The sequence below is a fragment of the Hyperolius riggenbachi genome, chromosome 3, assembly GCF_040937935.1.
Source record: "Hyperolius riggenbachi isolate aHypRig1 chromosome 3, aHypRig1.pri, whole genome shotgun sequence".
NCBI classification, from domain to species: domain Eukaryota; kingdom Metazoa; phylum Chordata; class Amphibia; order Anura; family Hyperoliidae; genus Hyperolius; species Hyperolius riggenbachi.
In genome coordinates, this window is record NC_090648.1 from 192,396,855 (window position 1) to 192,421,784 (window position 24,930).

Genomic DNA, 24,930 nt, shown 5'->3' on the forward strand with positions numbered 1-24,930 from the left:
TAGCCTGCGAGCCGCCATCGGCGGCCCGCAGGCTATTCACGGAGCCCCCCGCCGTGATTTGACAGGAAGCAGCCGCTCGCGCGAGCGGCTGCTTCCTAATTAATCAGCCTGCAGCTGGCGACGCAGTACTGCGTCGCTGGTCCTGCAGCTGCCACTTTGCCGACGCACGGTATAAGCGTGCGGTCGGCAAGTGGTTAAAGAGACTCTGTAACAATTTTTTCAGCCTTAGTTCTTCTATCCTATAAGTTCCTATGCCTGTTCTAATATGCTCTGGCTTACTGCAGCCTTTCCTAATTGCACTGTATCTGTAATAAATCTTGTCTCCTTTCCTCTGTTGTGTCTGTCGGGCTAAGGCTTGAATGTGTGGAATGTGCAGGGCTGCTTGTGATTGGATAGAAGCGATACACACCCTCTGCAGGCCCCCTGCACGCTCTGTATGACTCACACACTCTGTTTATGTGAGCCTATCACAAGCTGGTTAGTTTGCTTGTAAACACTGCCTAAAACTGTTAATTACAAGCCAGGATTACAGCAGAGAGTGGCAGAAACAGCACAGAGGGGCACAGGAGAAAATAAGGAATAGAATGGTATGCTTTTTAGTGTAAGAATATTAGAGTACAGATTCTCTTTAAGTATTTTTTAACAACAAAAAAACGCTGTGTGTCATTCATACAACCAGTCAATCCAACATCTTAGTTATCACTCATTATCCTGGATTTCTGCTCCAAATAATGTTACTTTTCCCTGCTAAAATGACTTATAAACAGCCAGCATGTCTTTTTGGCATAACTAAGTAATAAGAAAAAGTAATTGTTGCCAATTTTCAATAGGCCAGATGGTTGTGCTACCACGAGGGGCTGGATGCTAATTGACTTTTTGGGTAAACCATGCTGAATATAAAACCAAAGTAAACTCTTTGAGGTTTTTTTTCCAAAATATTTATATATGTATTGCAATCACCTCTATTCTCCCTGTCATGAGAGATTAGTGTTTTTAAGAGCAATTAACCAGCTCCCAACCACAGGTTTTTTTCCCCCTAAAAAACTAGAATAATTTTCACATCACACTCCTCCTAACTTTGTTACTTATCATGAAAAAATTATATATATATATATATATTTATATATATATATATAGAGAGAGAGAGAGTCCCCGACTTACGAATGCCCGACTTACAGATGACCCGCCGATGCGAATGGCATGGATTCCGTGTTTCCATGGGAACAATTCAAAACATTTTTTTTCAAATTGCACTTGTAGTTTTTGAGAAAATCAATTTTGAAAAATTCAAAGAAAAAATGGCTTTTAAACTTGTATAAGCATGTACAGAGGGCAGAGGTGACACAGAGGGGGACACTGGGGGCACAGAAGAGGTACAGGGGACAGAGATGGAACAGTGTTCAGACTTAAGAACAGATTCAGGTTAAGAACGAACCTACAGTCTCTATCTCGTTCGTGGGCTACCTTTATATTTGATTTGCCACAAATTAGGCTTTCTTTGGGAGGTACTTTTTGCTAAGAATTATTTTATATCCATTTTAAAGTGCTTAAAGGGACTCCGAGCTCTGGCTAAAATAAAAATTTTCTCTTACCAGGGGCTTTCTGCAGCCCAGTGCTGGTCGGGACGTCCCACGCCGGCCTCCTGGCTCTTCTCCTCACGGCTGTCCGGCGGCTCCCCGGGCAACACTGCCCGAGTGTCGGGGCTCCTTCTTCCGCAAACCTCATCAGTGCTGTCACGCCGCCCGCCGTAATGACGCGAGGCTGCCGGCGTGCGACGTCATTGATGAGGTTTGCAGAAGAAGGAGCCCCGACACTCGGCCAGTGTCGCCCGGGGAGCCGCCGGACAGCCCTATATGGACAGCCGTGGGGAGAAGAGCCAGGCGTGGGACGTCCCGACCAGCACTGGGCTGCAGAAAGCCGCTGGTAAGTAAAAATTTTATTTTTAGCCAGAGCTCGGAGTCCCTTTAATAAGAAAAAAAAATGAAAAATATCACTGTTTCTCAGTTTACAGCCATTATAGTTTTAATATAAAATGTTCTATCTTAGATACAAGCCACATGTTTTATAAAGCAACCAATAAGATGGTAGTTTAAACAATGTAAGATGATCTCTGATTACTGTGCTTTATTCCCAATTCTTGTTACAAGTTCAAGTACAAGTAACTAAAACAGTTAGGCTAGGTTCCCAGTGGTCAGTTGCATAACACATGTTATAATGACTGTGAACTGCAATGGAGATTGGACATACAGTAGACTTTAACAGAAAGTCTGCATGCAGCGAGTTATAATAATGTGATCCATTGCAATGCAGTACTGTGAACAGCCCCATAGACTTGTATCGCCAGTCCACCAGTACCAGGAGCACCTTATGTGGATGCAAACACTGGGCGCATGTGGCTTCTGGACAATTTGGACACCACCATTGAGTACATTGTTAAATAACGGCAACTGGGCATCAAGACAGAAATTTTGTCTCATGGAAAAATTAGCACATTAAATTGTTGATAAGAAGATACAGCAGGGCATAGCGTTCCATGCTCTTTGGAGTTGCTGCATCATAAATATTTGAATACAATAATTGTAAAATGGAATAATAAATTACCAGTAAATCCGCCCCTACTTCTAGTTTAATTGCCTTACGTATGCACACTCTTACTTACTCAACCTATAGCCAATGGGAATAACGAGAGAAACTGTTAAAGCGGACCTAAACCCAGAACTTCCTCTCTGCTCTAAAAGATAAGCAACAGCATAATAACCTTTAACGAAAAAGCATTTGTTGCAGCCACAGACCTCCTACTGTCATTCTGCAGAGTGGTTGCTTCCTGTTTTCATAGGAGCACAGAAATGGTTAACCTCCTGTGTTTACATATTAGTCTTTCTCAGCGCAGATCATACAGCTCAAATTACAGTAGCTTATTATCTGCAGATAAGGGAGAATTAAGACAGACTGTTATGTGTTTGCCTTCTCTCCTGTGGAAGAATTTAGGTCCACGTTAACTTCACCGGAGAAATTATAATGCTGGAACCCCAAATATGTGTTGACAATGAGCCACAGAATCAGTCCGCTGACGGTCATAAAATATTAAATTGTAGCGCTTTGGTTGCTTGAACATTTACAATGTTTAATCTTAGGCTATACTATAAGCCAAGCAAGTTGTGACTAAAGTTTAACAATTCTTGTTCTTTACAATGTCCTGGCAAAAGACGGAATGTAATCATTTGTTATGAGTACTGCACCGTTCTTACTATCAATAATGACAAATTTGTTTTTAGAGGATTTTATAGCATTTCTCGGGGTAGTTTAGGAAAACCTCAGCAGGAAACACTAAACTGAAATGATCAGCAAGACTGAAATGTGCAGCCTGCAGCACTTTTTGTATTATATTGATTTGTACTCTAGATCTTTGTCCCCAAAATAATTTTTCTAAAAGCAGAAAATATTAATGGATAAACAACTTAATGAAAACTGGGTCTCAGCATTTTACATTGCATCTCTACACATCCTGGAACATTGGAAGATGAGCTTGGATTCATTAGTTTAATCTTATAAGATATGGCAAAATTGTTAAAAGGCAGGTTAAAGAAAAGGCCACTTTAGCTGGATATGGGCACTTTCCTCTAACCCGCTCCTTCATACATAAAGTGGGATTGTAGCGTTGGCACACTGCAGGGGCAAGGATTGATGAGCATTTAACCAAGGAACACAAGAGTTACATTATTACTTTAGATAACATCCCCTTGAACTCAAATGACCTTATTCTACTGGACCTGTGTGCAGGCAGTGCATGGCAATTTTACTGTTACTAATGCCAGGGTAGAAACTCTAAGTCAATATGGGTAGTGCTATGGTAACATGCATTAGGTAGTGGACAGCAATGTTACCACTACAAACATAGATAGAGCACTGCCCGTTAGCCCATAAGTGACATGCGTGTTACCAGGTTAATGCGATAAGTGCAAATGGGTGAACCTTCGGTCTGATTCTTTCCTAATTTTTGGGTCTAAAAGCGGTAAAAAATTTTCATGTGCTTTTAGACCCTAAAAGCATGAAAAAGACATACCACAAAGAGATCTGCAGCAGCCCCTGCACAGATTTACCTCTGTGGGATTACCACTCCCAGCAACTTTTTCCTTTTACTCCAAGCCTGACTCTAGGTTACCGCCAAGGAGGTATTTTCTTGCTTGCTGGTTGCTTAAAAGGCATTTTACTGACAAATTTAAAAATATCACCTAGGAGAAAATTCAGGTGAAAAAGTGAATTGCATATGGCCCATAGTCTTCAATAATGACTTCCCTATAAAGGAGCTAATAGAGAACTCCTTTACTTTAGAGAGTAAAGAGTACTCGTACTAGTCCTTTCTCTGGTCAAGAGATCTCATTCTAATTCTGATGGTATCCACCTTCAGTTGACATGCACATCCTACTCATGGTGGACCACTCCCAGAATCTGTCTCACCACAAATTCCACCAATTACCTCAAGGCTCATATACCATATATCCAGTCCATGGAGTCCCTTTTGGTATATTACTACAAGTTAGCATTTTCAACTAGATACATGTGTTACAAGTATTAGCATATTCCTCCTCATGTACCCTGCATGTGCTCTAGACACGTACTACAGGTTGCAGTATTTCCTCATATCTTGCATTTCAGGAATAGCAATGATGGATGCCTTTTACTGGGCCAAAAACATAGTAATAGTATTTTTATGGTGCTTTTCTCCCTGAGGACTCAAAGCTTAGGGAAAAGAGGTGGGCTTTTAGCCTTTTCTTAAAGTTGTCCAGAGATGAGGCCTCTTGCACTGATTGTGGAAGTAAGTGCCATAGAGTAGGGGCAGCATGGGGAAAGGCTCGAGCACCAAATGTTTTTAAGTGAATCATGTAAATAACTAAATATATCTTATTTGCATAGCAGAGGTTGCCTTGAGGGTTATATAGTTCCAATAGATCTGCTTTACTTGTGGTTTAGAGCTTTGAATGCCAACAGTAATGCTGCATCAACATCAAAATGATTCCCATTTCATTGACCATCCCTAGTAAACAGTTGCAATCCACCTAAAGAGACTGGTCAGATCCTGTTTCAGTGCTACAATTAAGCTTTCTCTCTTCATTGCAAATATAAAAATGAATAATGAGTGGGTTGATGTTTTGGATAGTATGTGTAGCGTCATTATTTCGGCTTCTGATAAATATCTCCATTTTACTGGCAACCAGTGAAGAGTTTGCAGTACTGGGGAGATATGTGAGCTGTGGAGGGCATTGACTAGGAGTCTGGCTGCTGCGTTCTGTAATAGTTTTAAGGGGCGCAGAACTTTATCTGGGGATCTTATGAATACGGCATTGCACTACTCCAGGCGGGAGGATGCAAATACTTGAACTAAAGTACGTAGGTCTGCAGCTGGGATAAGGTGTTTAACCACTTGAGGACCTAGGGCTTTCTACCCCTTAAGGACCGGCCACTTTTTTTCCATTCAGACCACTGCAGCTTTCACGGTTTATTGCTCGCTCATACAACCTACCACCTAAATGAATTTTGGCTCCTTTTCTTGTCACTAATAAAGCTTTCTTTTGGTGCTATTTGATTGCTCCTGCGATTTTTACTTTTTATTATATTCAGCAAAAAAGACATGAATTTTGGCAAAAAAATAATTTTTTTAACTTTCTGTGCTGACATTTTTCAAATAAAGTAAAATTGCTGTATACATGCAGCGCGAAAAATGTGGACAAACATGTTTTTGATTAAAAAAAACCCAGTCAGTGTATATTTATTGGTTTGGGTAAAAGTTATAGCGTTTACAAACTATGGTGCAAAAAGTGAATTTTCCTATTTTCAAGCATCTATGACTTTTCTGACCCCCTGTCATGTTTCATGAGGGGCTAGAATTCCAGGATAGTATAAATACCCCCCAAATGACCCCATTTTGGAAAGAAGACATCCCAAAGTATTCACTGAGAGGCATAGTGAGTTCATAGAAGATATTATTTTTTGTCACAAGTAAGCGGAAAATGACACTTTGTGACAAAAAAAAAAAAGTTTCCATTTCTTCTAACTTGCGACAAAAAAAATGAAATCTGCCACGGACTCACCATGCCCCTCTCTGAATACCTTGAAGGGTCGACTTTCCAAAATGGGGTCATTTGTGGGGTGTGTTTACTGTCCTGACATTTTGGGGGGTGCTAAATTGTAAGCACCCCTGTAAAGCCTAAAGGTGCTCATTGGACCTTGGACCCCTTAGCGCAGTTAGGCTGCAAAAAAGTGCCACACATGTGGTATTGCCGTACTCAGGAGAAGTAGTATAATGTGTTTTGGGGTGTATTTTTACACATACCCATGCTGGGTGAGAGAAATATCTCTGTAAATGACAATTTGTTAATTTTTTTTACACACAATTGTCCATTTACAGAGATCTTTCTCCCACTCAGCATGGGTATGTGTAAAAATACACCCCAAAACACATTATACTACTTCTCCTGAGTACGGCGATACCACATGTGTGGCACTTTTTTGCACCCTAACTGCGCTAAAGGGCCCAAAGTCCAATGAGTACCTTTAGGATTTCACAGGTCATTTTGAGAAATTTCGTTTCAAGACTACTCCTCACGGTTTAGGGCCCCTAAAATGCCAGGGCAGTATAGGAACCCCACAAATGACCCCATTTTAGAACGAAGACACCCCAAGGTATTCCGTTAGAAGTATGGTGAGTTCATAGAAGATTTTATTTTTTGTCACAAGTTAGCGGAAAATGACACTTTGTGAAAAAACACAATTAAAATCAATTTCCGCTAACTTGTGACAAAAAATAAAATCTTCTATGAACTTGCCATACTACTAACGGAATACTTTGGGGTGTCTTCTTTCTAAAATGGGGTCATTTGTGGGGTTCCTATACTGCCCTGGCATTTTAGGGGCCCTAAACCGTGAGGAGTAGTCTTGAAACGAAATTTCTCAAAATGACCTGTGAAATCCTAAAGGTACTCATTGGACTTTGGGCCCTTTAGCGCAGTTAGGGTGCAAAAAAGTGCCACACATGTGGTATCGCCGTACTCGGGAGAAGTAGTACAATGTGTTTTGGGGTGTATTTTTACACATACCCATGCTGGGTGGGAGAAACACCTCTGTAAATGACAATCTTTTGATTTTTTTACACACAATTGTCCATTTACAGCGGTATTTCTCCCACCCAGCATGGGTATGTGTAAAAATACACCCCAAAACACATTGTACTACTTCTCCCGAGTACGGCGATACCACATGTGTGGCACTTTTTTGCACCCTAACTGCGCTAAGGGGCCCAAAGTCCAATGAGTACCTTTAGGATTTCACAGGTCATTTTTGTTTCAAGACTACTCCTCACGGTTTAGGGCCCCTAAAATGCCAGGGCAGTATAGGAACCCCACTAATGACCCCATTTTAGAAAGAAGACACCCCAAGGTATTCCGTTAGGAGTATGGTGAGTTCATAGAAGTTTTTATTTTTTTGTCACAAGTTAGCGGAAATTGATTTTAATTGTTTTTTTTCCCAAAGTGTCATTTTCCGCTAACTTGTGACAAAAAATAAAATATTCTATGAACTCACCATACTCCTAACGGAATACGTTTGGGTGTCTTCTTTCTAGAATGGGGTCATTTGTGGGGTTCCTATACTGCCCTGGCATTTTAGGGGCCCTAAACCGTGAGGAGTAGTCTTGAAACAAAAATGACCTGTGAAATCCTAAAGGTACTCATTGGACTTTGGGCCCCTTAGCGCAGTTAGGCTGCAAAAATGTGCCAATCATGTGGTATCGCCGTACTCGGGAGATGTAGTATAATGTGTTTTGGGGTGTATTTTTACACATACCCATGCTGGGTGGGAGAAATATCTCTGTAAATGACAATTGTTTGATTTTTTTACACACAATTGTCCATTTACAGAGAGATTTCTCCCACCCAGCATGGGTATGTGTAAAAATACACCCCAAAACACATTATACTACTTCTCCTGAGTACGGCAATACCACATGTGTGACACTTTTTTGCAGCCTAGGTGCGCTAAGGGGCCCAACGTCCTAATCACAGGTCATTTTGAGGCATTTGTTTTCTAGACTACTCCTCACGGTTTAGGGCCCTAAAATGCCAGGGCAGTATAGGAACCCCACAAGTGACCCCATTTTAGAAAGAAGACACCCCAAGGTATTCCGTTAGGTGTATGGCGAGTTCATAGAAGATTTTATTTTTTGTCACAAGTTAGTGAAAAATGACACTTTGTGTAAAAAGAACAAAAATCAATTTCCGATCTGTGGGCGATCTGGGGCAGGGGGGGGGGGGAGAAATCAGTGTGCTTGGGTGCAGACTAGGGTGGCTGCAGCCTGCCCTGGTGGTCCCTCGGACACTGAGACCACCAGGGCAGGAGGCAGCCTGTATAATACACTTTGTAAACATTACAAAGTGTATTATACACTTTGTATGCGGCGATCGCGGGGTTAACATCCCGCCGGCGCTTCCGTATAGCCGGCGGGATGTTGCGGCGGGCGAGCGGTGACAGGTGCCGGCGGAGGATCGCGTCACGGATGACGCAATCGCTCCACCCATCCCCCTACAAGGACCGCCGCCATTTGTCTATACGGCGGTCCTTGCGGGGTGCACTTCCCGGCCGCCTCTGTGCGTTAGGCGGTCGGGAAGTGGTTAATGCTCCTTATATTTCTCAGATGGAAGAATGAGGATTTGACGACAGTCAATCCCTGCTGTCTGAGCATCAGCTTTCCATGCAGAATCACCCCACAGGCTTTGCGCACTTTTTATACTGCACAGCATCTCCCCAGTTTCTTTCCTCACTAATTTTCTTAATATTTCTAATTTAAGATAAGCAATGCAGTGTTACTTTAAGTGAACTGTATATATGTATACAGTTATCTGCATCATACCTAAAAGGGGACAAATGAAAACAAGGTAAAGGGAGGCTGAAGTCCCACAACAGGAATTTCCCTTCTGAGGAAAATTTTCCATTAGTAACATGTACTACAACTCCCTTTATTACCCCCAGGCACTTGTACTACAAGTGTAATCATAACCCTAAAGCCAATTCAACCACATGTACTACAGAATATGTTAAAGGGAACCTTAATTGAGAAGGGATATAGATGTTTCCTTTTAAACAATACCAGTTGCTTGACAGTCCTGTTGATGTATTTAGCTGCAGTGGTAGAATCGCACACCTGAAACAAGCATGCAGCTAATCCAGTCTGGCTTCAGTCAGAGCACATGATCTGCATGCTTGTTCAGGGGCTGTGGCTAAAAGTATTAGAGACACAGGATCAGTAGGAGAGTCAGGCAACTGGTATCATTTTAAAAGGTAAAAAACCATATCCTTCTCAGTTTAATTTCAGTTTAATTTATCTGGCTACATGTACTTCACATGTTATCATGACTCTCTACCAACAGATACCTGAAGCCCTTACATTTTCCACTGATTTCATATACTACAGCTTCAAGCATGGCCGTATAGCAACATATATAAGAAGTACCAGAATAACCGTAACCACTTGTACTGAAAGTCCCAGCATCCTGCATACACCCAGTTTCGCATTTCAGCCAAATGTATGAAAGAATGTCTTTAAATAATCAAAAAATAAGCAGTTACACCACTTTACTAGCTTTATTTTATTTCTTTTTACCACAATATCGTTATATGCAAATTTAGCCAATATGTTGGATTTTCCCTCGTCTGGTGTATCCTTTAACTTATGATAGAAAGCAGCATGAAATACAATGAAGGTAGGCAGAAGGTTTTATTTCCAAGGGTCAATGTTGTTTTTTCTTCCCTTTGACACCACAGGCACCCCAATAGTGTCTTTCAACATGCGGGGGCTTAGTGGTTAGCACTCTTGCCTTGCAGCGCTGGGTCCTTAGTTCATATCCCAGCTAGGTCAACATCTCCAAGGAGTTTGTATGTTCTCCCCGTATCTGCATGGGTTTCCTCTGGGCACTCTGATTTCCTCCCACATTCCAAAAACATACAGATAAGTTAATTGGCTTCCCTCTAAAAATTGACCCTTGTCTTTGATGCATCTACTACATGATACATACATAGACATATATATATGACTATGGTAGGGATTGAGATTGTGAGCCCCTCCAAGGGACAGTTAGTGATAAGACTATATACTCTGTACAGCGCTGTGGAAGATGTTGGCACTATATAAATACTAAATAGTAATAATTTTAAACAAATCTGATGTTCACTAATTACCCCTTGACATGTGTCACATCATTTAAAGTATTTCTTAAAGCAGTTTATATTTATTGGCAGTGCTCCCAAATTGTGTATAATTGGTTTCTAAATGTGTATTATGTTTTTAAATAGAGAAACAAACCTGGAACCTGTTTATTAGTTATATATTGTTGCTTTATAAAAAAAGACTACAATTTTTTGCCTCATTAGATTTAGTTTAGGTGCTGATTGTGTGTAATTAACCAGAGAAACTGCATAATGTAGATGTATCAGTGTTTATAGAGATGAAGCACTCCTTATTTTTGGTGGAGTTTGACTGGTTCTGTTCAAGGTTACTATTTTGTTTGAAGATGTAGCAGCTTTTTCTTGATAAATGGTTGACATGGGAATAGTGGCACCAGCACATGTCTGTACATCTTCCTTATTTATTAGAGGACAACTGTAGCAAGAAGTACCGTAAATGGAGGCTGCCATATGTATTTTCTTTTAAGCCCTACCAGTTGCCTGGCAGCCCTGCAGATCTATTTGGCTGCAGTAGTGTCTGAATAACTCCAGAAATAATAATGCAGCTAATCTTGTCAAGTCTGACAATGTCAGAATCACCTGATATGCTGCATGCTTGTTCGGGGTCTATGGCTAAAGTATTATGTGCAGAGGATAAGCAGGTTAGCCAGATAACTGGTATTGCTTAAAAGCAAATAAATATGGAAGCCTCCATGGGCTTGACTCACAAAGCAGTGCTAACTTTTAGCACGCTTGTGAAAAGCCCCTCTTCATGCCTAAACTGAGTTTAGTCGTGTAAAAATGAACTCGCGCACAAAATCCCGCGTGCAAAACTTTGCGCGCGCACAGCACGGTGCACGCGAAAATGGCGCACCCGCATGGAGTGCGACCTTAACGGTGCACTATGCGATGCTAAAGTCGCACCCCATGCGACCTTATAGGCGCATCGGGTGCGCTGTTTTCGTCGCACCACGATGCGATGTTTCGCACGCGCTGCGCATGCGCAAAGTTTTGTGCGCAGGACTTTGTGCGCGAGTTCATTTTAAAAATGGTGCTAACCTAGTTAGCACCCTACTTTACATGCCCAAAGTCTTTAGGCATGCTAACTAGGTTAGCACCGCTTTGTGAATCAAGCCCCATATCCCTCTCACTACAGTTGTCCTTTAAGCTTAGCATTTATGGGTGGATAAGAGCTTGATATTGCAAGCTTATTGATCCCTCTCTGACTGCAAGTGGATATGATAGTGGTGGATTCCTAGCACACCAGACATTCACTCTGAATTTGATTTTAGCAGATATTTATTGAATATCGCAAGAAATGTTCATGTTGTTCTACTCAGTGGAATTAGACCCGATCCTCAAATTAAGAGGGTGCCAGCACCTCTCACCACACTGATTGCTTACTTTATGCTACTGTTTTGCTAGAAGTGCTTGCAATATGCAATTTAAAGGGGAATTTGCGATTCCTCTAAGGACATTGTCTTGGAAATCATTTGCACTCAGAGGGCTGTTGCACACCAGAGCGGTTCTGGAGCATTTTTTAAAACGCTTGGGGATTGAAAAACGCTTGGCTAATGTATTTCAATGGGATGGTGCACACCAGAGCGGTTCATTTTTTACGCAAACTCGAGGGCTGCAGCATTTTTTAGATTTCTGAGGCGTCTCTGCCTCAATGTTAAAGTGTAGGAAAGTGGAAAACCGCTCTGAAAAACGCTAGATCAGAGCGGTTTTTCAGGCGTTTTTGTTACAGAAGCTGTTCAGTACCAGCTTTACTGTAACTATACATGAAATCTACTACACAAAAACGCTCCAGAAAACGCTATGCATGTTTAGAAAACCTCTCTAAACATGCCTAGAATCGCTCTGAAAATCTGCTTCAAAAACCTCTAGCATTAGCAGATCTGCTAGAGGTTTTTGGTGTGCACTGGTCCTTATACTTGACTATCTGCTGGTTGAAATGATCACTAGCTTAGGATCTGCAAATGCTGCTGCTGCAATTTTCCAAATATTCATGGAGTGCATGATTTCTATTTGACATCTGATCGATTATTAAGTTAGACTTTACATGATTGTACATATGTTGTATATATTGCCTAACTTGCACTGATGTATCAGACCAGTTCATTGTACTTCATATGCAGTATATGTTTTTCAAATACAATTTTTATTTGCATTCTTGTGCATGGTGTGTGTGTCCACTTGTATATGGTTGCCTGATCCTCAATCCCCCATTACTCCTCTACTGTTCGGTGATTTTCCAGCATATACCCATTGGATTATTATACTGCTCAATATTCATTAAGGCTTCTTGCACACAGGGACATTACAGGCGCACATAAGTGCAGCCTGTAACGCTCCCCCAACGCACAGCAATGTAACACAAGTGGGCTGTTCACACTGCCCACGTTGCGTTACATTGTAACGCAGCAAAGTGCTGCATGCTGTGCGTTCTAGGCGGCTAAGCAGCGTTAGACTGTTTGCACATGCTCAGTCATGTTGGGGAGAGCGATTCAATTAAAAATAAACACTTGCTGCCGCTCTTGGTCTTAAATATATATATATATATATATATATATATATATATATATATATATATATATACCTTTATTGAGAATTAATAGAAAAATCACTACACCTGCCTTAAAAACACTTAAAATAAATGCGGAGCGCTCCGAAAACCCACACCATGCCACACAGCACACTACCATTCAACCCTTCCACCCTGGTACCGGTACCAATCCAGTAGTGTCTTCAGAGTGTTTGAGGAAAAGTGACTGCTGCTTAGGCATGTATGTAATCACAAGCCGCTGCTATGCTCAAGCTGCACATGAATCTTCCAGCTTTAACAAGACACCATATTGGAGCCACATGATCTTACCACCCGGTCAGCATATCAGATCCAATCACACATGGCTCCTGTTCCATACTGGGCTCCTGCTGGATGGATTTTTCCTTTTTCTCTTCAGCTCAACCCTCTCCACAACTCGCAAGGGGAGCCACACACAGCTGTTTGCTCTACCTCGGGTCTCAGGTATATCAGGGGAGCAGTGATGAGAATGGAATTCCGCTTACTGCAGCTCGGCCGGCCGGCTAGTAGGAACTAGAAGAAGCGCTCAAACGCATGTCGCGGTGAAGCCCCGACCATCGACGCGTTGCGCCCGCCCACTGCGAGCTTCGTCAGGATACAGGGGAGGAGGGGAGAGCGGCACATGGCTAATTAATTACAATGCACAAAAGGAGCTGGTTTGCCTGGCACTCAGCAAGGGGGGGGGGGGGGGGTAGAAAGGTCCTCTGCACTTTTAGGTGGCAACTCCGTCCTAATCACTTCACTGCTTGGTATATGTGAGGAAGCGTGCTTCCGGGCCAGTTTAAACACAGTAAATTCCACAGAGCATACAAGACAGTCCGTGCACAGCTTCCTAAAATCACATTTATTTCACCATGGTATTTCGCCAGCAGGCAAGAAACATGTCACATTTCAGTCAACAAATGTACAGTAGATCGATCTGACCTGTATGAAGGGCAGGTGCGGGAGTGTGACCAGGGGATGACAGGACGACGCATTCCTGTCATCCCCTGGTCACACTCCCGCACCCGCCCTTCATACAGGTCAGATCGATCTACTGTACATATGTTGACTGAAATGTGACATGTTTCTTGCCTGCTGGCGAAATACCATGGTGAAATAAATGTGATTTTAGGAAGCTGTGCACGGACTGTCTTGTATGCTCTGTGGGACATGGCTAATTAATATTCACTGCACTCTGTGACATGCAGTGTTTACTTCCTGGACCGGCCGCTCTGTGTGTCGATTGGCCGGGCGGGACCACGTGATGCCGCATGCGTCCAAGAGTACGCATCACGGCATAACAGACGCCAGAGTGAGCTGCACAACACGGCTCACTCCGACGTCCACACCAGAGAGCACCAGGTGTTGCGTTAGGGGCACGTTATGTGCCCTATAATGTCCCCTAAACGCAACATCCTGGTGTGTAACTAGCCTAAAATCAAGTTGATCAGATAGTATAAAGTGATTAGATCAATTGAAAAAAAATGGGTGTTTGCTTACCTCTACTGTACAAACTTCATTCTACACAATCAACAATTAAAGCAGGCCATACATGCATTGATTTTTTTTTTGTTTCATTCCCAGTTTAATCAATCACTCTGATTGAATCTGCCAAAAATGTATTGCACTTGCATGTCAGGTAAATGAAATGTTCATTGCTTTTCAATAAAAATTAGAGTAAAAAAAAGTTGATTGCATTTGGCCTAAAATCTATCAAAAGTATTGATTGGACAGAACAGAAAACTTATGCCGATCAGGAGTGGGGCAGGCAGTGGTTGATTGGCAGGCCATTGCACTACACTACAGTGAACAGTGCAATGCTGCAGTTTGATTTTCAATAGATTTCCAGCAGAAATCTGTTGAAAATTAATAGATGTGCTGTGTGTGGAAGGTATCGATCACAATCTCATCAGATTCTGATCAGAGTGATAAATTGGTTTGCCGCATCAGGGGTACGTTTTGTGTATCGGTACTTTAAGAGAAAAAAACATGTAATAGTTTATCTGATATAATTTTCTCAATGTACATATTTTTTTTAATACACCTGCATAGTATCAGCGAGTTCAACTTTTGTGCTACTTTATTCTTGCAGACCTGGCAGTGGGCTTTATGGAATTGACAGTATGCCTGATCTCAGAAGAAAGAAAACACTTCCGATTGTCAGAGATGTGGTAAGTGAAACATATTATTGCACATTGCATTTTTTTACTTCATCTACTCAGTTTAAAACAGAATGCACCCTTTGGAAAATCAAATGAATTAATAATCTTGTAAGAAGTAATGGAAACTATCACTGACCTATTATTGATAGACAGATGTTTACCTTGTTAAAACAAAAGGTATTTGCTATTATTCAAGTTGGAGTGAGTATATGATGTATCCCACAATGCATTACTGCTGAATATGCAAATCGGTCAATTTCCTGTTGGTTGGCCTAGGCTGCCCTTAGCAAATGGATAGAATTTGCAAAATAATATGACTTTGCAAAATAATATATGTATAATAAATAATATATATTAACTCATTAAAGTGAACCTGAGGTGAAAATAAACTGATGAGATAAACAATTGTATGTATCCTCCTCCTCCTAAAAATTACCTTTTTTGTGATATCCCATAGTTTTATTTTATATTTAAACATTTACAGAGTAGAATTTGTTTTGTTGTTTCTGCTCAGTGGCAGCCTGAGGGCTCTTTCACATCAGAGCTTGCGTTAGAGAACGCTCAAAGCATACGTTTTGTTGTATGCGTTTTAATGCGTTTTGATATGCGTTGCACTGCAGTGAGTGTGCGTTTTTAATCCGTTTTCAATGCGTTACAGGACATAGGAAAACGCAGGTAATTTTTTTTTCTTTTAGTTTTCAACTTTCCACATTGTTCCTCTGTTGCATTCTGGGAGTGATTGCCTGCGTTAACGGATTAAAAACGCGCATAGTGTGCGTTTTACATTGACTAACATTGTAACGCATAAAGCTAGCGTCGGCCGAAAAACTGCGCCTGGGTGCAGTGTAACGCAACGCACAAAAAGGCTGCGTTATATGTGAAAGCTAAAATGAAAGTCTATGGACTTTCATTTCACCTTGGGTAACGCAAACTTTACCCGTTGCGTTGAAACGCAGAAAATCTGCCCTAATGTGAAAGAGCCCTAAGTGTCCTGAAATGAAAATACATGAATTATTGATCTCCCTCTGTTCTCAGAAGCTGTATTCTGCCAGGAAAACATTTATGACTGTAATTTGCTTATCAGTGATGTTTACTACATTCCCAACAAGGTACAACAAGACAGAAGCTGTCACTTCCATGCCTAGAAATTAACTCTTTCAGGCAGCAAAATAAAACAGCCTGGTTATGAATATGTTTTGAACTGTACATACAAATGTTTATCTCATCATGCCACATGTCACCTCCGGAACACTTTAAGCCTCCATGACAACAGTAGTATACTGTATCCTTTAAAATAGTATGAGCATGGATTAAAATAACAAAATAACCATAATACATTTCATCACAAACTATTGTGGAAATTGTAGTTTTGTTTCAAGGCAGAAGGCTCATTTCTCATGCTAATTGCAAAAACAAGATTTTATTATCAGCCTGACAAAGGGTGCTTGAATATTGAATGCCTGTTATGGCTTCCATTACAACTAGCCACTAAAGATATTACCCTTAGTTAACTGTGTTGTTTTGATCCACAAACGTTCGTTTTCATCCTTTCTAAGACCAGCACACTTCCGCCCCTCATCTAGCTTGTTTAAAATTCAACATATTTAGAGAGACTATTGGGTTTTCATAGAACCGCATTACTATCATTCTAATCGGTATTTAAAAGCGATTTGTAGAGAAGAGTGGGTGAAAGGCTGACTTCATGTATGAAAAGCTTTTTGTTGTACACTATATCAAATTAGACAGAAAGAAATTGTAAGTAATGGACAACTGCTGTTACTTATAAAGATAATTTAAGTCATCAAGAGATTCTAATGCAGAACAGCCCGCAGCTAATACAGACCTTTGCTGAATTGTCTGTCAGCTTCATGAAGTCTTCACCAGCTTATGAAAAAAAGGTTAAATGCTAACAGATTAGGTTCATCTTTTTTTTCTTTTTTAATTTCTGAAAAAGTTCACACAGTTCCTCATCTGTCTTCCAGAATGACTCCTTTTCATACAACATCTTAAAGTGGGATTATACTCTGAAAAACACCACTCTTCGGTACATAAAAGAACATTTGAAAGCACTTCCTATGTGCAAAAATTGTTAATTTTCACTGAAGGGAGCAGGTACAGGCATGTTTCTCTCTAGCTAATTGGCAAATGTAATCATTGCCGGCCTGGAGATACTCTATGCCTGTGTCTTCACTCTCTTCCTTACCTATTTTGCTGAAGTGACCCAGCTGTTACAAGGGTGACGTGTCTGTTTAGCAGAGGAAGGAAGGAGGAAACAGAATCAAGACACAGGCAGAGAGTGTATCCTGGCCGGCAATGATTTCATTTGCAGATTAGCTGGAAATAAGCAAGCTTATACTGCTCTCTGCAGTGAAAATATATGTTTCTACACTCAGGGAATGTTTGGGTATGCTTTCATTTTTTATGTACATAAGAGAAGTTACTGAAATTTTAGTTTTGGGAGTAAATTCCCACTTTAACTAGTTATGCCATTTGTGGCAGTATATTTACACCCTGCAGAACTTCAGTTCCTGCACAGGAGAGTAGATATTCGTCTATTGCCGTTAATGGCTGCCGCACACTCACTCCCGCGCATGTTCTCCCCACGCCCATTGGCCCAGAGATCAGTGAATGAGAATGCAGTTCCCATTCATTGATCTATGTGCCGGAGTCAATGATCACTGACATCAATGAGATGCCTGCAGTCATTTTAAGGAACAAAGTTAAAATTACTTCCTGTTCGCGTACCGTTAGTACGCGGCAGGAAGAAAATGCGTGTAGCCAAATAGTAAAATTACACCTACATACATTTTTTTTTTTTATTAAAACACATATACCAATAAAATTATCCTCTTACCTACCTACCTACCTTTCTCTTCCCTACTGAGGGGAAAAACCCCTCAGTAGGGAAGTGGTTAAAGGGACATGTAACTGGCCTTCATATATCTAAAGATACCACCTAAATTCCCATCAGACAAAAGCTGTAGAAATGAGATGTGAATGGTTAAAGTTTCATATCTCTCTTCTGTCTGTTAATTTAAAAGAAAGTAGTGTGGCTGCAGTTGCACTTCTCCACAGAGAGTTACTATCACTGTTATATTCAGCCTTTCTGTTTTCATACTGTTAGGTAAGGGAGAAATGAAGGTAAAAAAAAAACCTGAAGTAAAAATAAACTTATAAGATAATTATATGTGTAGTACTAATGATAAATAGAATCTTAGTATGGTAATATACTGAGTCATATTTTTTATGTTCAGTTTAAAGGCTTCATTTTTAAGGCTGCATTCTAAACCGCAGATTTAACTGCCTAATGTAATATCTGCTTTGCAGAGCTGCCAAACAGAAGTAATGACCCTTTGAACTTTTCAGCTCTGACTGTTTTGGTTCTGTTTACTTTTCAGTAAACTCACCTGAATTTGATGAGCCATTTGACAAGCTCATTTTCATAGATAACAACTGTGTTTTATAAATTAAGATTGTGAGGTTAACACGCCTGGTTCCCTAACTCCTAAAAACACAAACAGTGGTGTGCTCTAAAAATAATAGAAATACTTAGTACAGGTTTACAAGCAATGGTCACATTATTCCAGTCTCTTCTCATTCAAATGTTCTTGCTCTTTTCTGGAGAATGGAAAGAACAATTTCTGTGACAGGCAGGTAGATGGCTGCCACACACATACTCCCTTCTGCTGAGCACAATAAACTTTTTTGTAGGCCTGTTAGGTGTGGACTAAACACCCAGGCTACTGGAGAGTACAGAAGAGTGGATTTCAGCCTGTAAAAAATAAAACCCCAGCATGAGATCAATATTTGGCAGTTCTCTTTATTTATGAGTGGCTTGGTAGTGTTAGTGGAAAGCACTCTGACCTTGCAGTGCCGGGTCCTTTGTTTAAAGTCCAGCCAGGACACTAGCTGCATGGAGTTTGTGTATTCTCCCTATATCTGTGTGGGTTTTCTCTGGGTACTCCAGTTTCCCCCACGTCCCAAAAATATGCAGATAAGTTATTTGGCTTACCTCTAATTTGGCCCTAGACTATAATAGACATATGGCTAAACTAAAAATATCACTTTATATTCATTACACAATCACCATGTCAGGCAACAGAAGCAAGGAGTCAGGCGTGTTAGCCAAACCTATTGTATATTTTTTCTTTCTCCATGTTAATTGCACAAGCACTACAGTTTTTTTTACAATTATGGATTGCACAACAGTAGGTGGGAATATGATTTCAGAAACAGGCAACATATTTCTGCAAGGTACAGTAAAACTGGATTCTTTGTTATGCTACAATAAAAATCTAATTTTAGCTGATAAAATCCAGTTAGCACACAGCTGTAAATAAGCTGATATCAGCTGTAATAACTCCCTTTTCAGCATGAATCCCAAAGCTTAAAGACAGCCATTGGTGCTTACAAACACAAGGGCAACATTTCACATACATAAAATAACTGGATATGTGCAATGAATGCTTTAATCTATAAAACTCATCCTAAGAACACATGGAATTGTCAATAAACAGTGTTAAAATCCAATTGCAGACATAACATTAACAGTGAAGGATTTAAACATCAATAGATTTGATTGATTGAGATGTGAAGAGAATTAACATCAGTTTCTCTTATGACTGCAGCAATGAACTATGGCCACAAACATTGCTTTTTGGAAACATTCCTGAGCCCATGCATTAATTTGATAGAATCATGTGTATTTTTGATGTACTGCCTCAAAATGAGTGCCTGAAGATGGTTGCCATCCAATATTGGCTTTTGGCCTTGACCCTTGCGTACAGTGATTTCTCAAGATTCTTTACGTTTTTCAATGATGTGCATTATAAATGAGGGAATCCTCAAATTATTTGCAGTTTTACATTGAGAAACATTTTTCTTCAGTTTTTGTACAGTGTTACACTAACTGATTTACACCTGCCCGTCTTTGCTTCTGGAAGACCTAACCTCTTGGGATGCTCTTTTTATACCAAATGATGTTACTGATATCTTGCCAATCAGCTTAACTCACAATATGATATTCCACCAGGTGTTTTATTTTATTTTTTCTCGATTATATAACTTTTTCAGTCTTTTCCTGCCTCTGTCCCAGCCTGTTTGAAATCTCTTTCTGACACTACATCAAAATGAACATTTTTTTTTCATAAAACAATAATTGTATATCTAAGTTTCAGCATTTAATATGCTGTCTTTGCTCAGTCATCACTTATAAAGTTAAATATAGGCTATGAATTATTTGAAAATCATTGCTGTTTGTTTTTATTATTTAACATAGTGCCCTACATTTTTGAGAGACAGGGTTGTAGCTCTTTAGTCCTATACATTGCAAGGAATGTACCAAGTTTTTAATCTTATGATATGATTATACTAATGGTCAAAAAACTGGAGTATAGTGTGCTATAGCCATGTTAGCAGAAATATAAATAAAAGCCATATGTTTTGCCCCTTTACATTTGCCTGAAACCATAAAGCATACTCCACAAACAAAAAGAAAAATAATAATAATCTGCAAAGGAATGCAACTATTTACTATCATGACAAACATAAATGATAAAGGAAAATTAAAAATTAAAAATTCAGTTTAACCTTAGGTATAAAGCACACAGTTCCCACTGTGCCTTTTTCTTAACATAATATTAATGTCTTTCATTGGGTGTTCACACATTGCTCATACAAAAAGGACCTCTCAAAAAACCATTTACTTTGCATGTCCTAGGCAATGCCGCAAAATGTAACGGTAGCAGTGTGAGTGAGACCCAAAAGTGCAATAACTGCATAGATACTGAAAAAAGCCATGCTTTACCTGACAGAGGGTAACAGTGATGCATAGTCACTAAATCACAATGCTAAATGTACTGTTATACATATGCTTCACTTGCCTATTGCAAATAAATGGCATTTTGCAGCTTATAAATTCAGTTTTCCTTTGACTAAAATTTATATTGATTTTTTTTCTTTTGACAAATGTTTATTTTTAATATACCTCTTCTTGTGAACTGTGATTGTGATTATTATTATTGTAATAATGATAATGAATTATATTTTATATTTTTATGCCTACAGTACTTTCATATTGAAACAAATCTTGTATTTTTTCCCCTTCATGTGCTTCTTGTGATTGCAGGCTATGGTAAGTAACATTTGACATTATCTATATAACCAATTTGTTGTTCATGAATTCTGAGTGACAGAAGTTCAGAGAATGCCTTACTGATTATTCGGAAGTACTACAGCCTTATCGCTTAAAGGTTAAAATAAGACAGACTGTCACGACAGGCTGTGTCTAAATGAGGAGAGATAGGGGGAGATCATGGGGTTACTCATCGTTTCTAGGGTCATCCGTCCAGGCAGGTGATTGCTACCCCCGCCCCCCACTGCTAAGGTTCAAATATACTTTGGGTTTGGGGGTCTGGAGAGATGTGGGGAAATGGAATGGAAGCAGTGGAACAGAAACCAAGTGAAAACAGATCCGATCGACCGGTGATCAGATCCATTTTCATGAATCCGTTTGCCACTTTAATGCAAGTTTGAACCGGGCCTTATGCCTATATGTATAACCAGTATTCTGCATTATTGCTTATAGCAGTATCTACTGGCACCCAATTCAGTTCTAGCTATATTCCATGTGTCTGTTCTTGGATCCCTTAGCAATGCATATTAACCTTATTAGCATTAAAGGATACCCAGGCTGAATAAAGCTAGAGAAACAGGGAGAGCAGGCATATGCTATCACCTGTCCTGATGCCCACCACTCCTCCCGTTCTCCTCTCTGTCTCTCGTATCTTACCTAAAATCTTAGGATGCTTGTTATATCTGATCAGTGATGAGCAGAAACTACGCCAGTGTGAATTTACGCATCGTAGTTAGCATCTACGCATCGTAGTTCATAGGTGACGTTTCAAAACTACGCTTACGAATTTATGCGTAGCAAAGTACCGCTGCGCGTAGCTTACGCCCACTATGTGTAGTTAACGTGTATTGCGTAGTGAACTACGAATACGTTACTCGCATCTAATTTTCCGCGTGCGATTGTATGCTTACAAATTTACGCATGGGAAAGGGGAATGTACGCATAGAAGAGTTCCCTATATAAGCATTCTGCATGCGGGCATAAGCATCCGCATACACTACGCTTCGCAGTACGCGTAGTTGCGTATTTTAACGCGTAGTCTATGAATGCAACTCGTATTTCCAGCGTAGCGAAGTTGGCTGACTACGACCATCCCTGTATCTGATTATCTGATTATATATCTGATTATGCTACAGAATAGGGTACAATGGTGCTTTCACATGTAGTAGTCCTAACTCCTCTTCTCTGACCAGGATAAAGTCAATTAAAACATTACAACCTCTCTGATTATTGTAGTCTCACAAATGGACATAGAAGTAGATACTATTGTCAGGCAGTAAAATACATCTGAGAAAGTGTAAGGAATATGTTCTATGATGCCCATACACGATACTATAAAAATGTTCGATTTTCCCGTTTTTTCAATCTAAATGATTGAATCAAATGAAAGTTGAAAATATTTTCTTTTTCGATCAAGAAAATTGATTATCCCATTTTTTTGAGAAAAATCTGATCGAACATGCTGGAACAATCTTTATATTAGATCTAACGTAATAATCGAACTAAATTATCGAATCGAAAAAAAATGAAAAATTGTACCATGTATGGCCACCTTTAGTGAAGCAAAATTTCCAGAAGTGCTACACAAGGCCTGCTACAGATGCCAGAGTCTGTTTTGTTATTCATGGTTGGAACACATCAGTTAGGATTAACATCTTCTTTTCCTGGTCTTTAATCTGTGCAGTAAATATAAGATGTATTTGAGTCAGGTACCGGTGGGATGTGTAAATCAACCCACCTGATAGTATCTGTGAATACTTTTTATGATGAATCACAGCTGTATACACTTGAGAAAACTGCAGATAAACTGGTCTGCATAAATCTGTAAGCTAGACAGAACAAGGCAAGCTGTCTTCAGTATCTGGAAGAAAGAAAGAAAGTGGATTATTTGTGTGAGGAACAGAACATCAGTAAAGAATTTGTACTACACAGACTCGGGCTTGGCACACTTAATGACAAAACAAATCTTTAAGAAAAAAGAAACCACGGGTGTTACTATTGTAGGCAGTTATACATTAGAAAAACAACTTTGTGCTTATAGAACAGAACACAGAGTGTGGGGTATATTATTAGTAGGACAACGTTCAATTTCACCAAAAACATATTATTTAGCTTTAGATGTTTGAGGAAAGTTTAGAGCCCCAGTTATTTTGTTACTACTGTTTGTGTCCCTATTAGATTTATTTACAGATCATCTCTTTGCAACACCTGTGAGTAGACCCAGACAGTCAATCAACCTAGAAAAGTTGTAATCTTTCTTTTTTTCTCTATCCAAAGTTTGAATATGCTTTGGGGTGAACATAGGCTTTAACTAGTCAGTGGCAAATAAAGGTTTTGGTTGGCTATGCAGGCTGGTATAGCCAGAATTCAAAGCCCATCAGGTGTGGGGCTTCCCACCCTGAGCTATACCAGCCCGCATGGTCTGTGTTTGCAATATCATTGTATTAGAGCTGGCGACTAAGCTATTACTAATTTTGTAACCCCATACAGCCTAATGATTACAGGAGGATTACAGTTAGCAACAAAGTCTCTCCAGGAAACCTATCGGTAATAGAGACAAGGCCAGTGGAGCTATATTTTCTGCCGCACAATAGCACTTGCCGCCTATTCACTGAGGCAGCAAACACTCCAGAAAGCCTATAACTCAGACAGCAGAAAGTTTTTGAAGTAACATGACTAACATTATCTCCTCATTAAAAAAATCAGAAAAAAAAGTTAATTGAATAGGGGCTTTGGAGGTTCCTACTGAAGTCTTATTAATAGGTACTATTGCAAGCCTTTGTCTTGTAATTTGTGGTCTCCAAGCCACAAAAGTCTGTTTTGATCTGAAGAGTTACTTTGATGCACAGAAAAATAAAAATTCAGGTTCCCTTTAAATTATTTTTACGATAACACCATGCAGGAAAACAACAGTACTTCTGCGGCTGTCTTTTTTTTTTTGCCACAAAGAGTAGACTGTCAGCTTCATTTTCTCTAGAACTTCAATAATGTGTTATTGTCATTGGTGCTTTACTCTGCAAAATTCAGACTATCCCGTCAGTTACATTGATCGACTCAACTTACTTGCTGACTTTGTCAGTAGGGGATGTAACCTAATCAATCATCTAAAATGAAAAGGCATTTAGCTCAGATTGCTTATTGCCCTGGCCTTCTTTTGTCCATTCAGTTAGCTGTTTCTGTCGCACCTGTTGCTTCTTTTTACAACCCCAGCCAGTCTTGCATTTTCTTCAGTCATGCAGTGAAGAAGATGCACAAGAAATAGTTTCCAATTGTTTTTACTGTGCAAAGCTGATACTGTTTGCTCTGAAGGAATATAGATAGTCTGTGGAAAATACAAAAGATGAAGTTTTAGGAAGGACATGGGAGTGTGAGGTACTGTAATGGCTGTTTACACCACTCAATCTCTCACAGGACATATGTTATCATCTTATCTGCTAAGTTGATATTCAGCCTCTCACAGAGGAAAGTAGTAAAGATGCCCATACATAGTCAATACATTCAACCAGTTTCAACACAAAATTTTTAGAATGTATTCATTGGGCTTGATGGGAAATCTTGGGCCAACATGGTCTGTTGGGTGCATAGCGGTAACGGCGTGTGATATTGTGACGGTAAACGCAATGGGCCCGCAGCTGCTGTCCCCCCACATGTTAGTTGTCCCCCTGGGGCCCATGTATGTAAATGCTTTACTTCTCTACTGCCCATGAGTGACTGCTGATTCTCTGCTGTACTTCTGTATTCACGTCTAACGTGACTACTCGCATATTGCATGTGGGTGCGTGTTTGTGATGTCAAACATTTGCCCTAAATGCAGTATGCCAATAGTTACATAGGACGCAAATGCAGAAGTACAG

The 24,930-nt window shown here is 40.1% G+C and overlaps 1 protein-coding gene across 1 annotated transcript in view; it reads left to right on the forward strand.

The window, feature by feature from the left end:
- Nucleotides 1–24,930, forward strand: part of UNC13C (unc-13 homolog C) — a 784,159-nt gene that overhangs the window by 250,996 nt on the left and 508,233 nt on the right. The window contains exons 6-7 of the mRNA XM_068275480.1: nucleotides 14,874–14,952; nucleotides 21,071–21,076. Coding sequence (XP_068131581.1) covers nucleotides 14,874–14,952; nucleotides 21,071–21,076 — 85 coding nt within the window. The remainder of the gene's footprint in view (nucleotides 1–14,873; nucleotides 14,953–21,070; nucleotides 21,077–24,930) is intronic.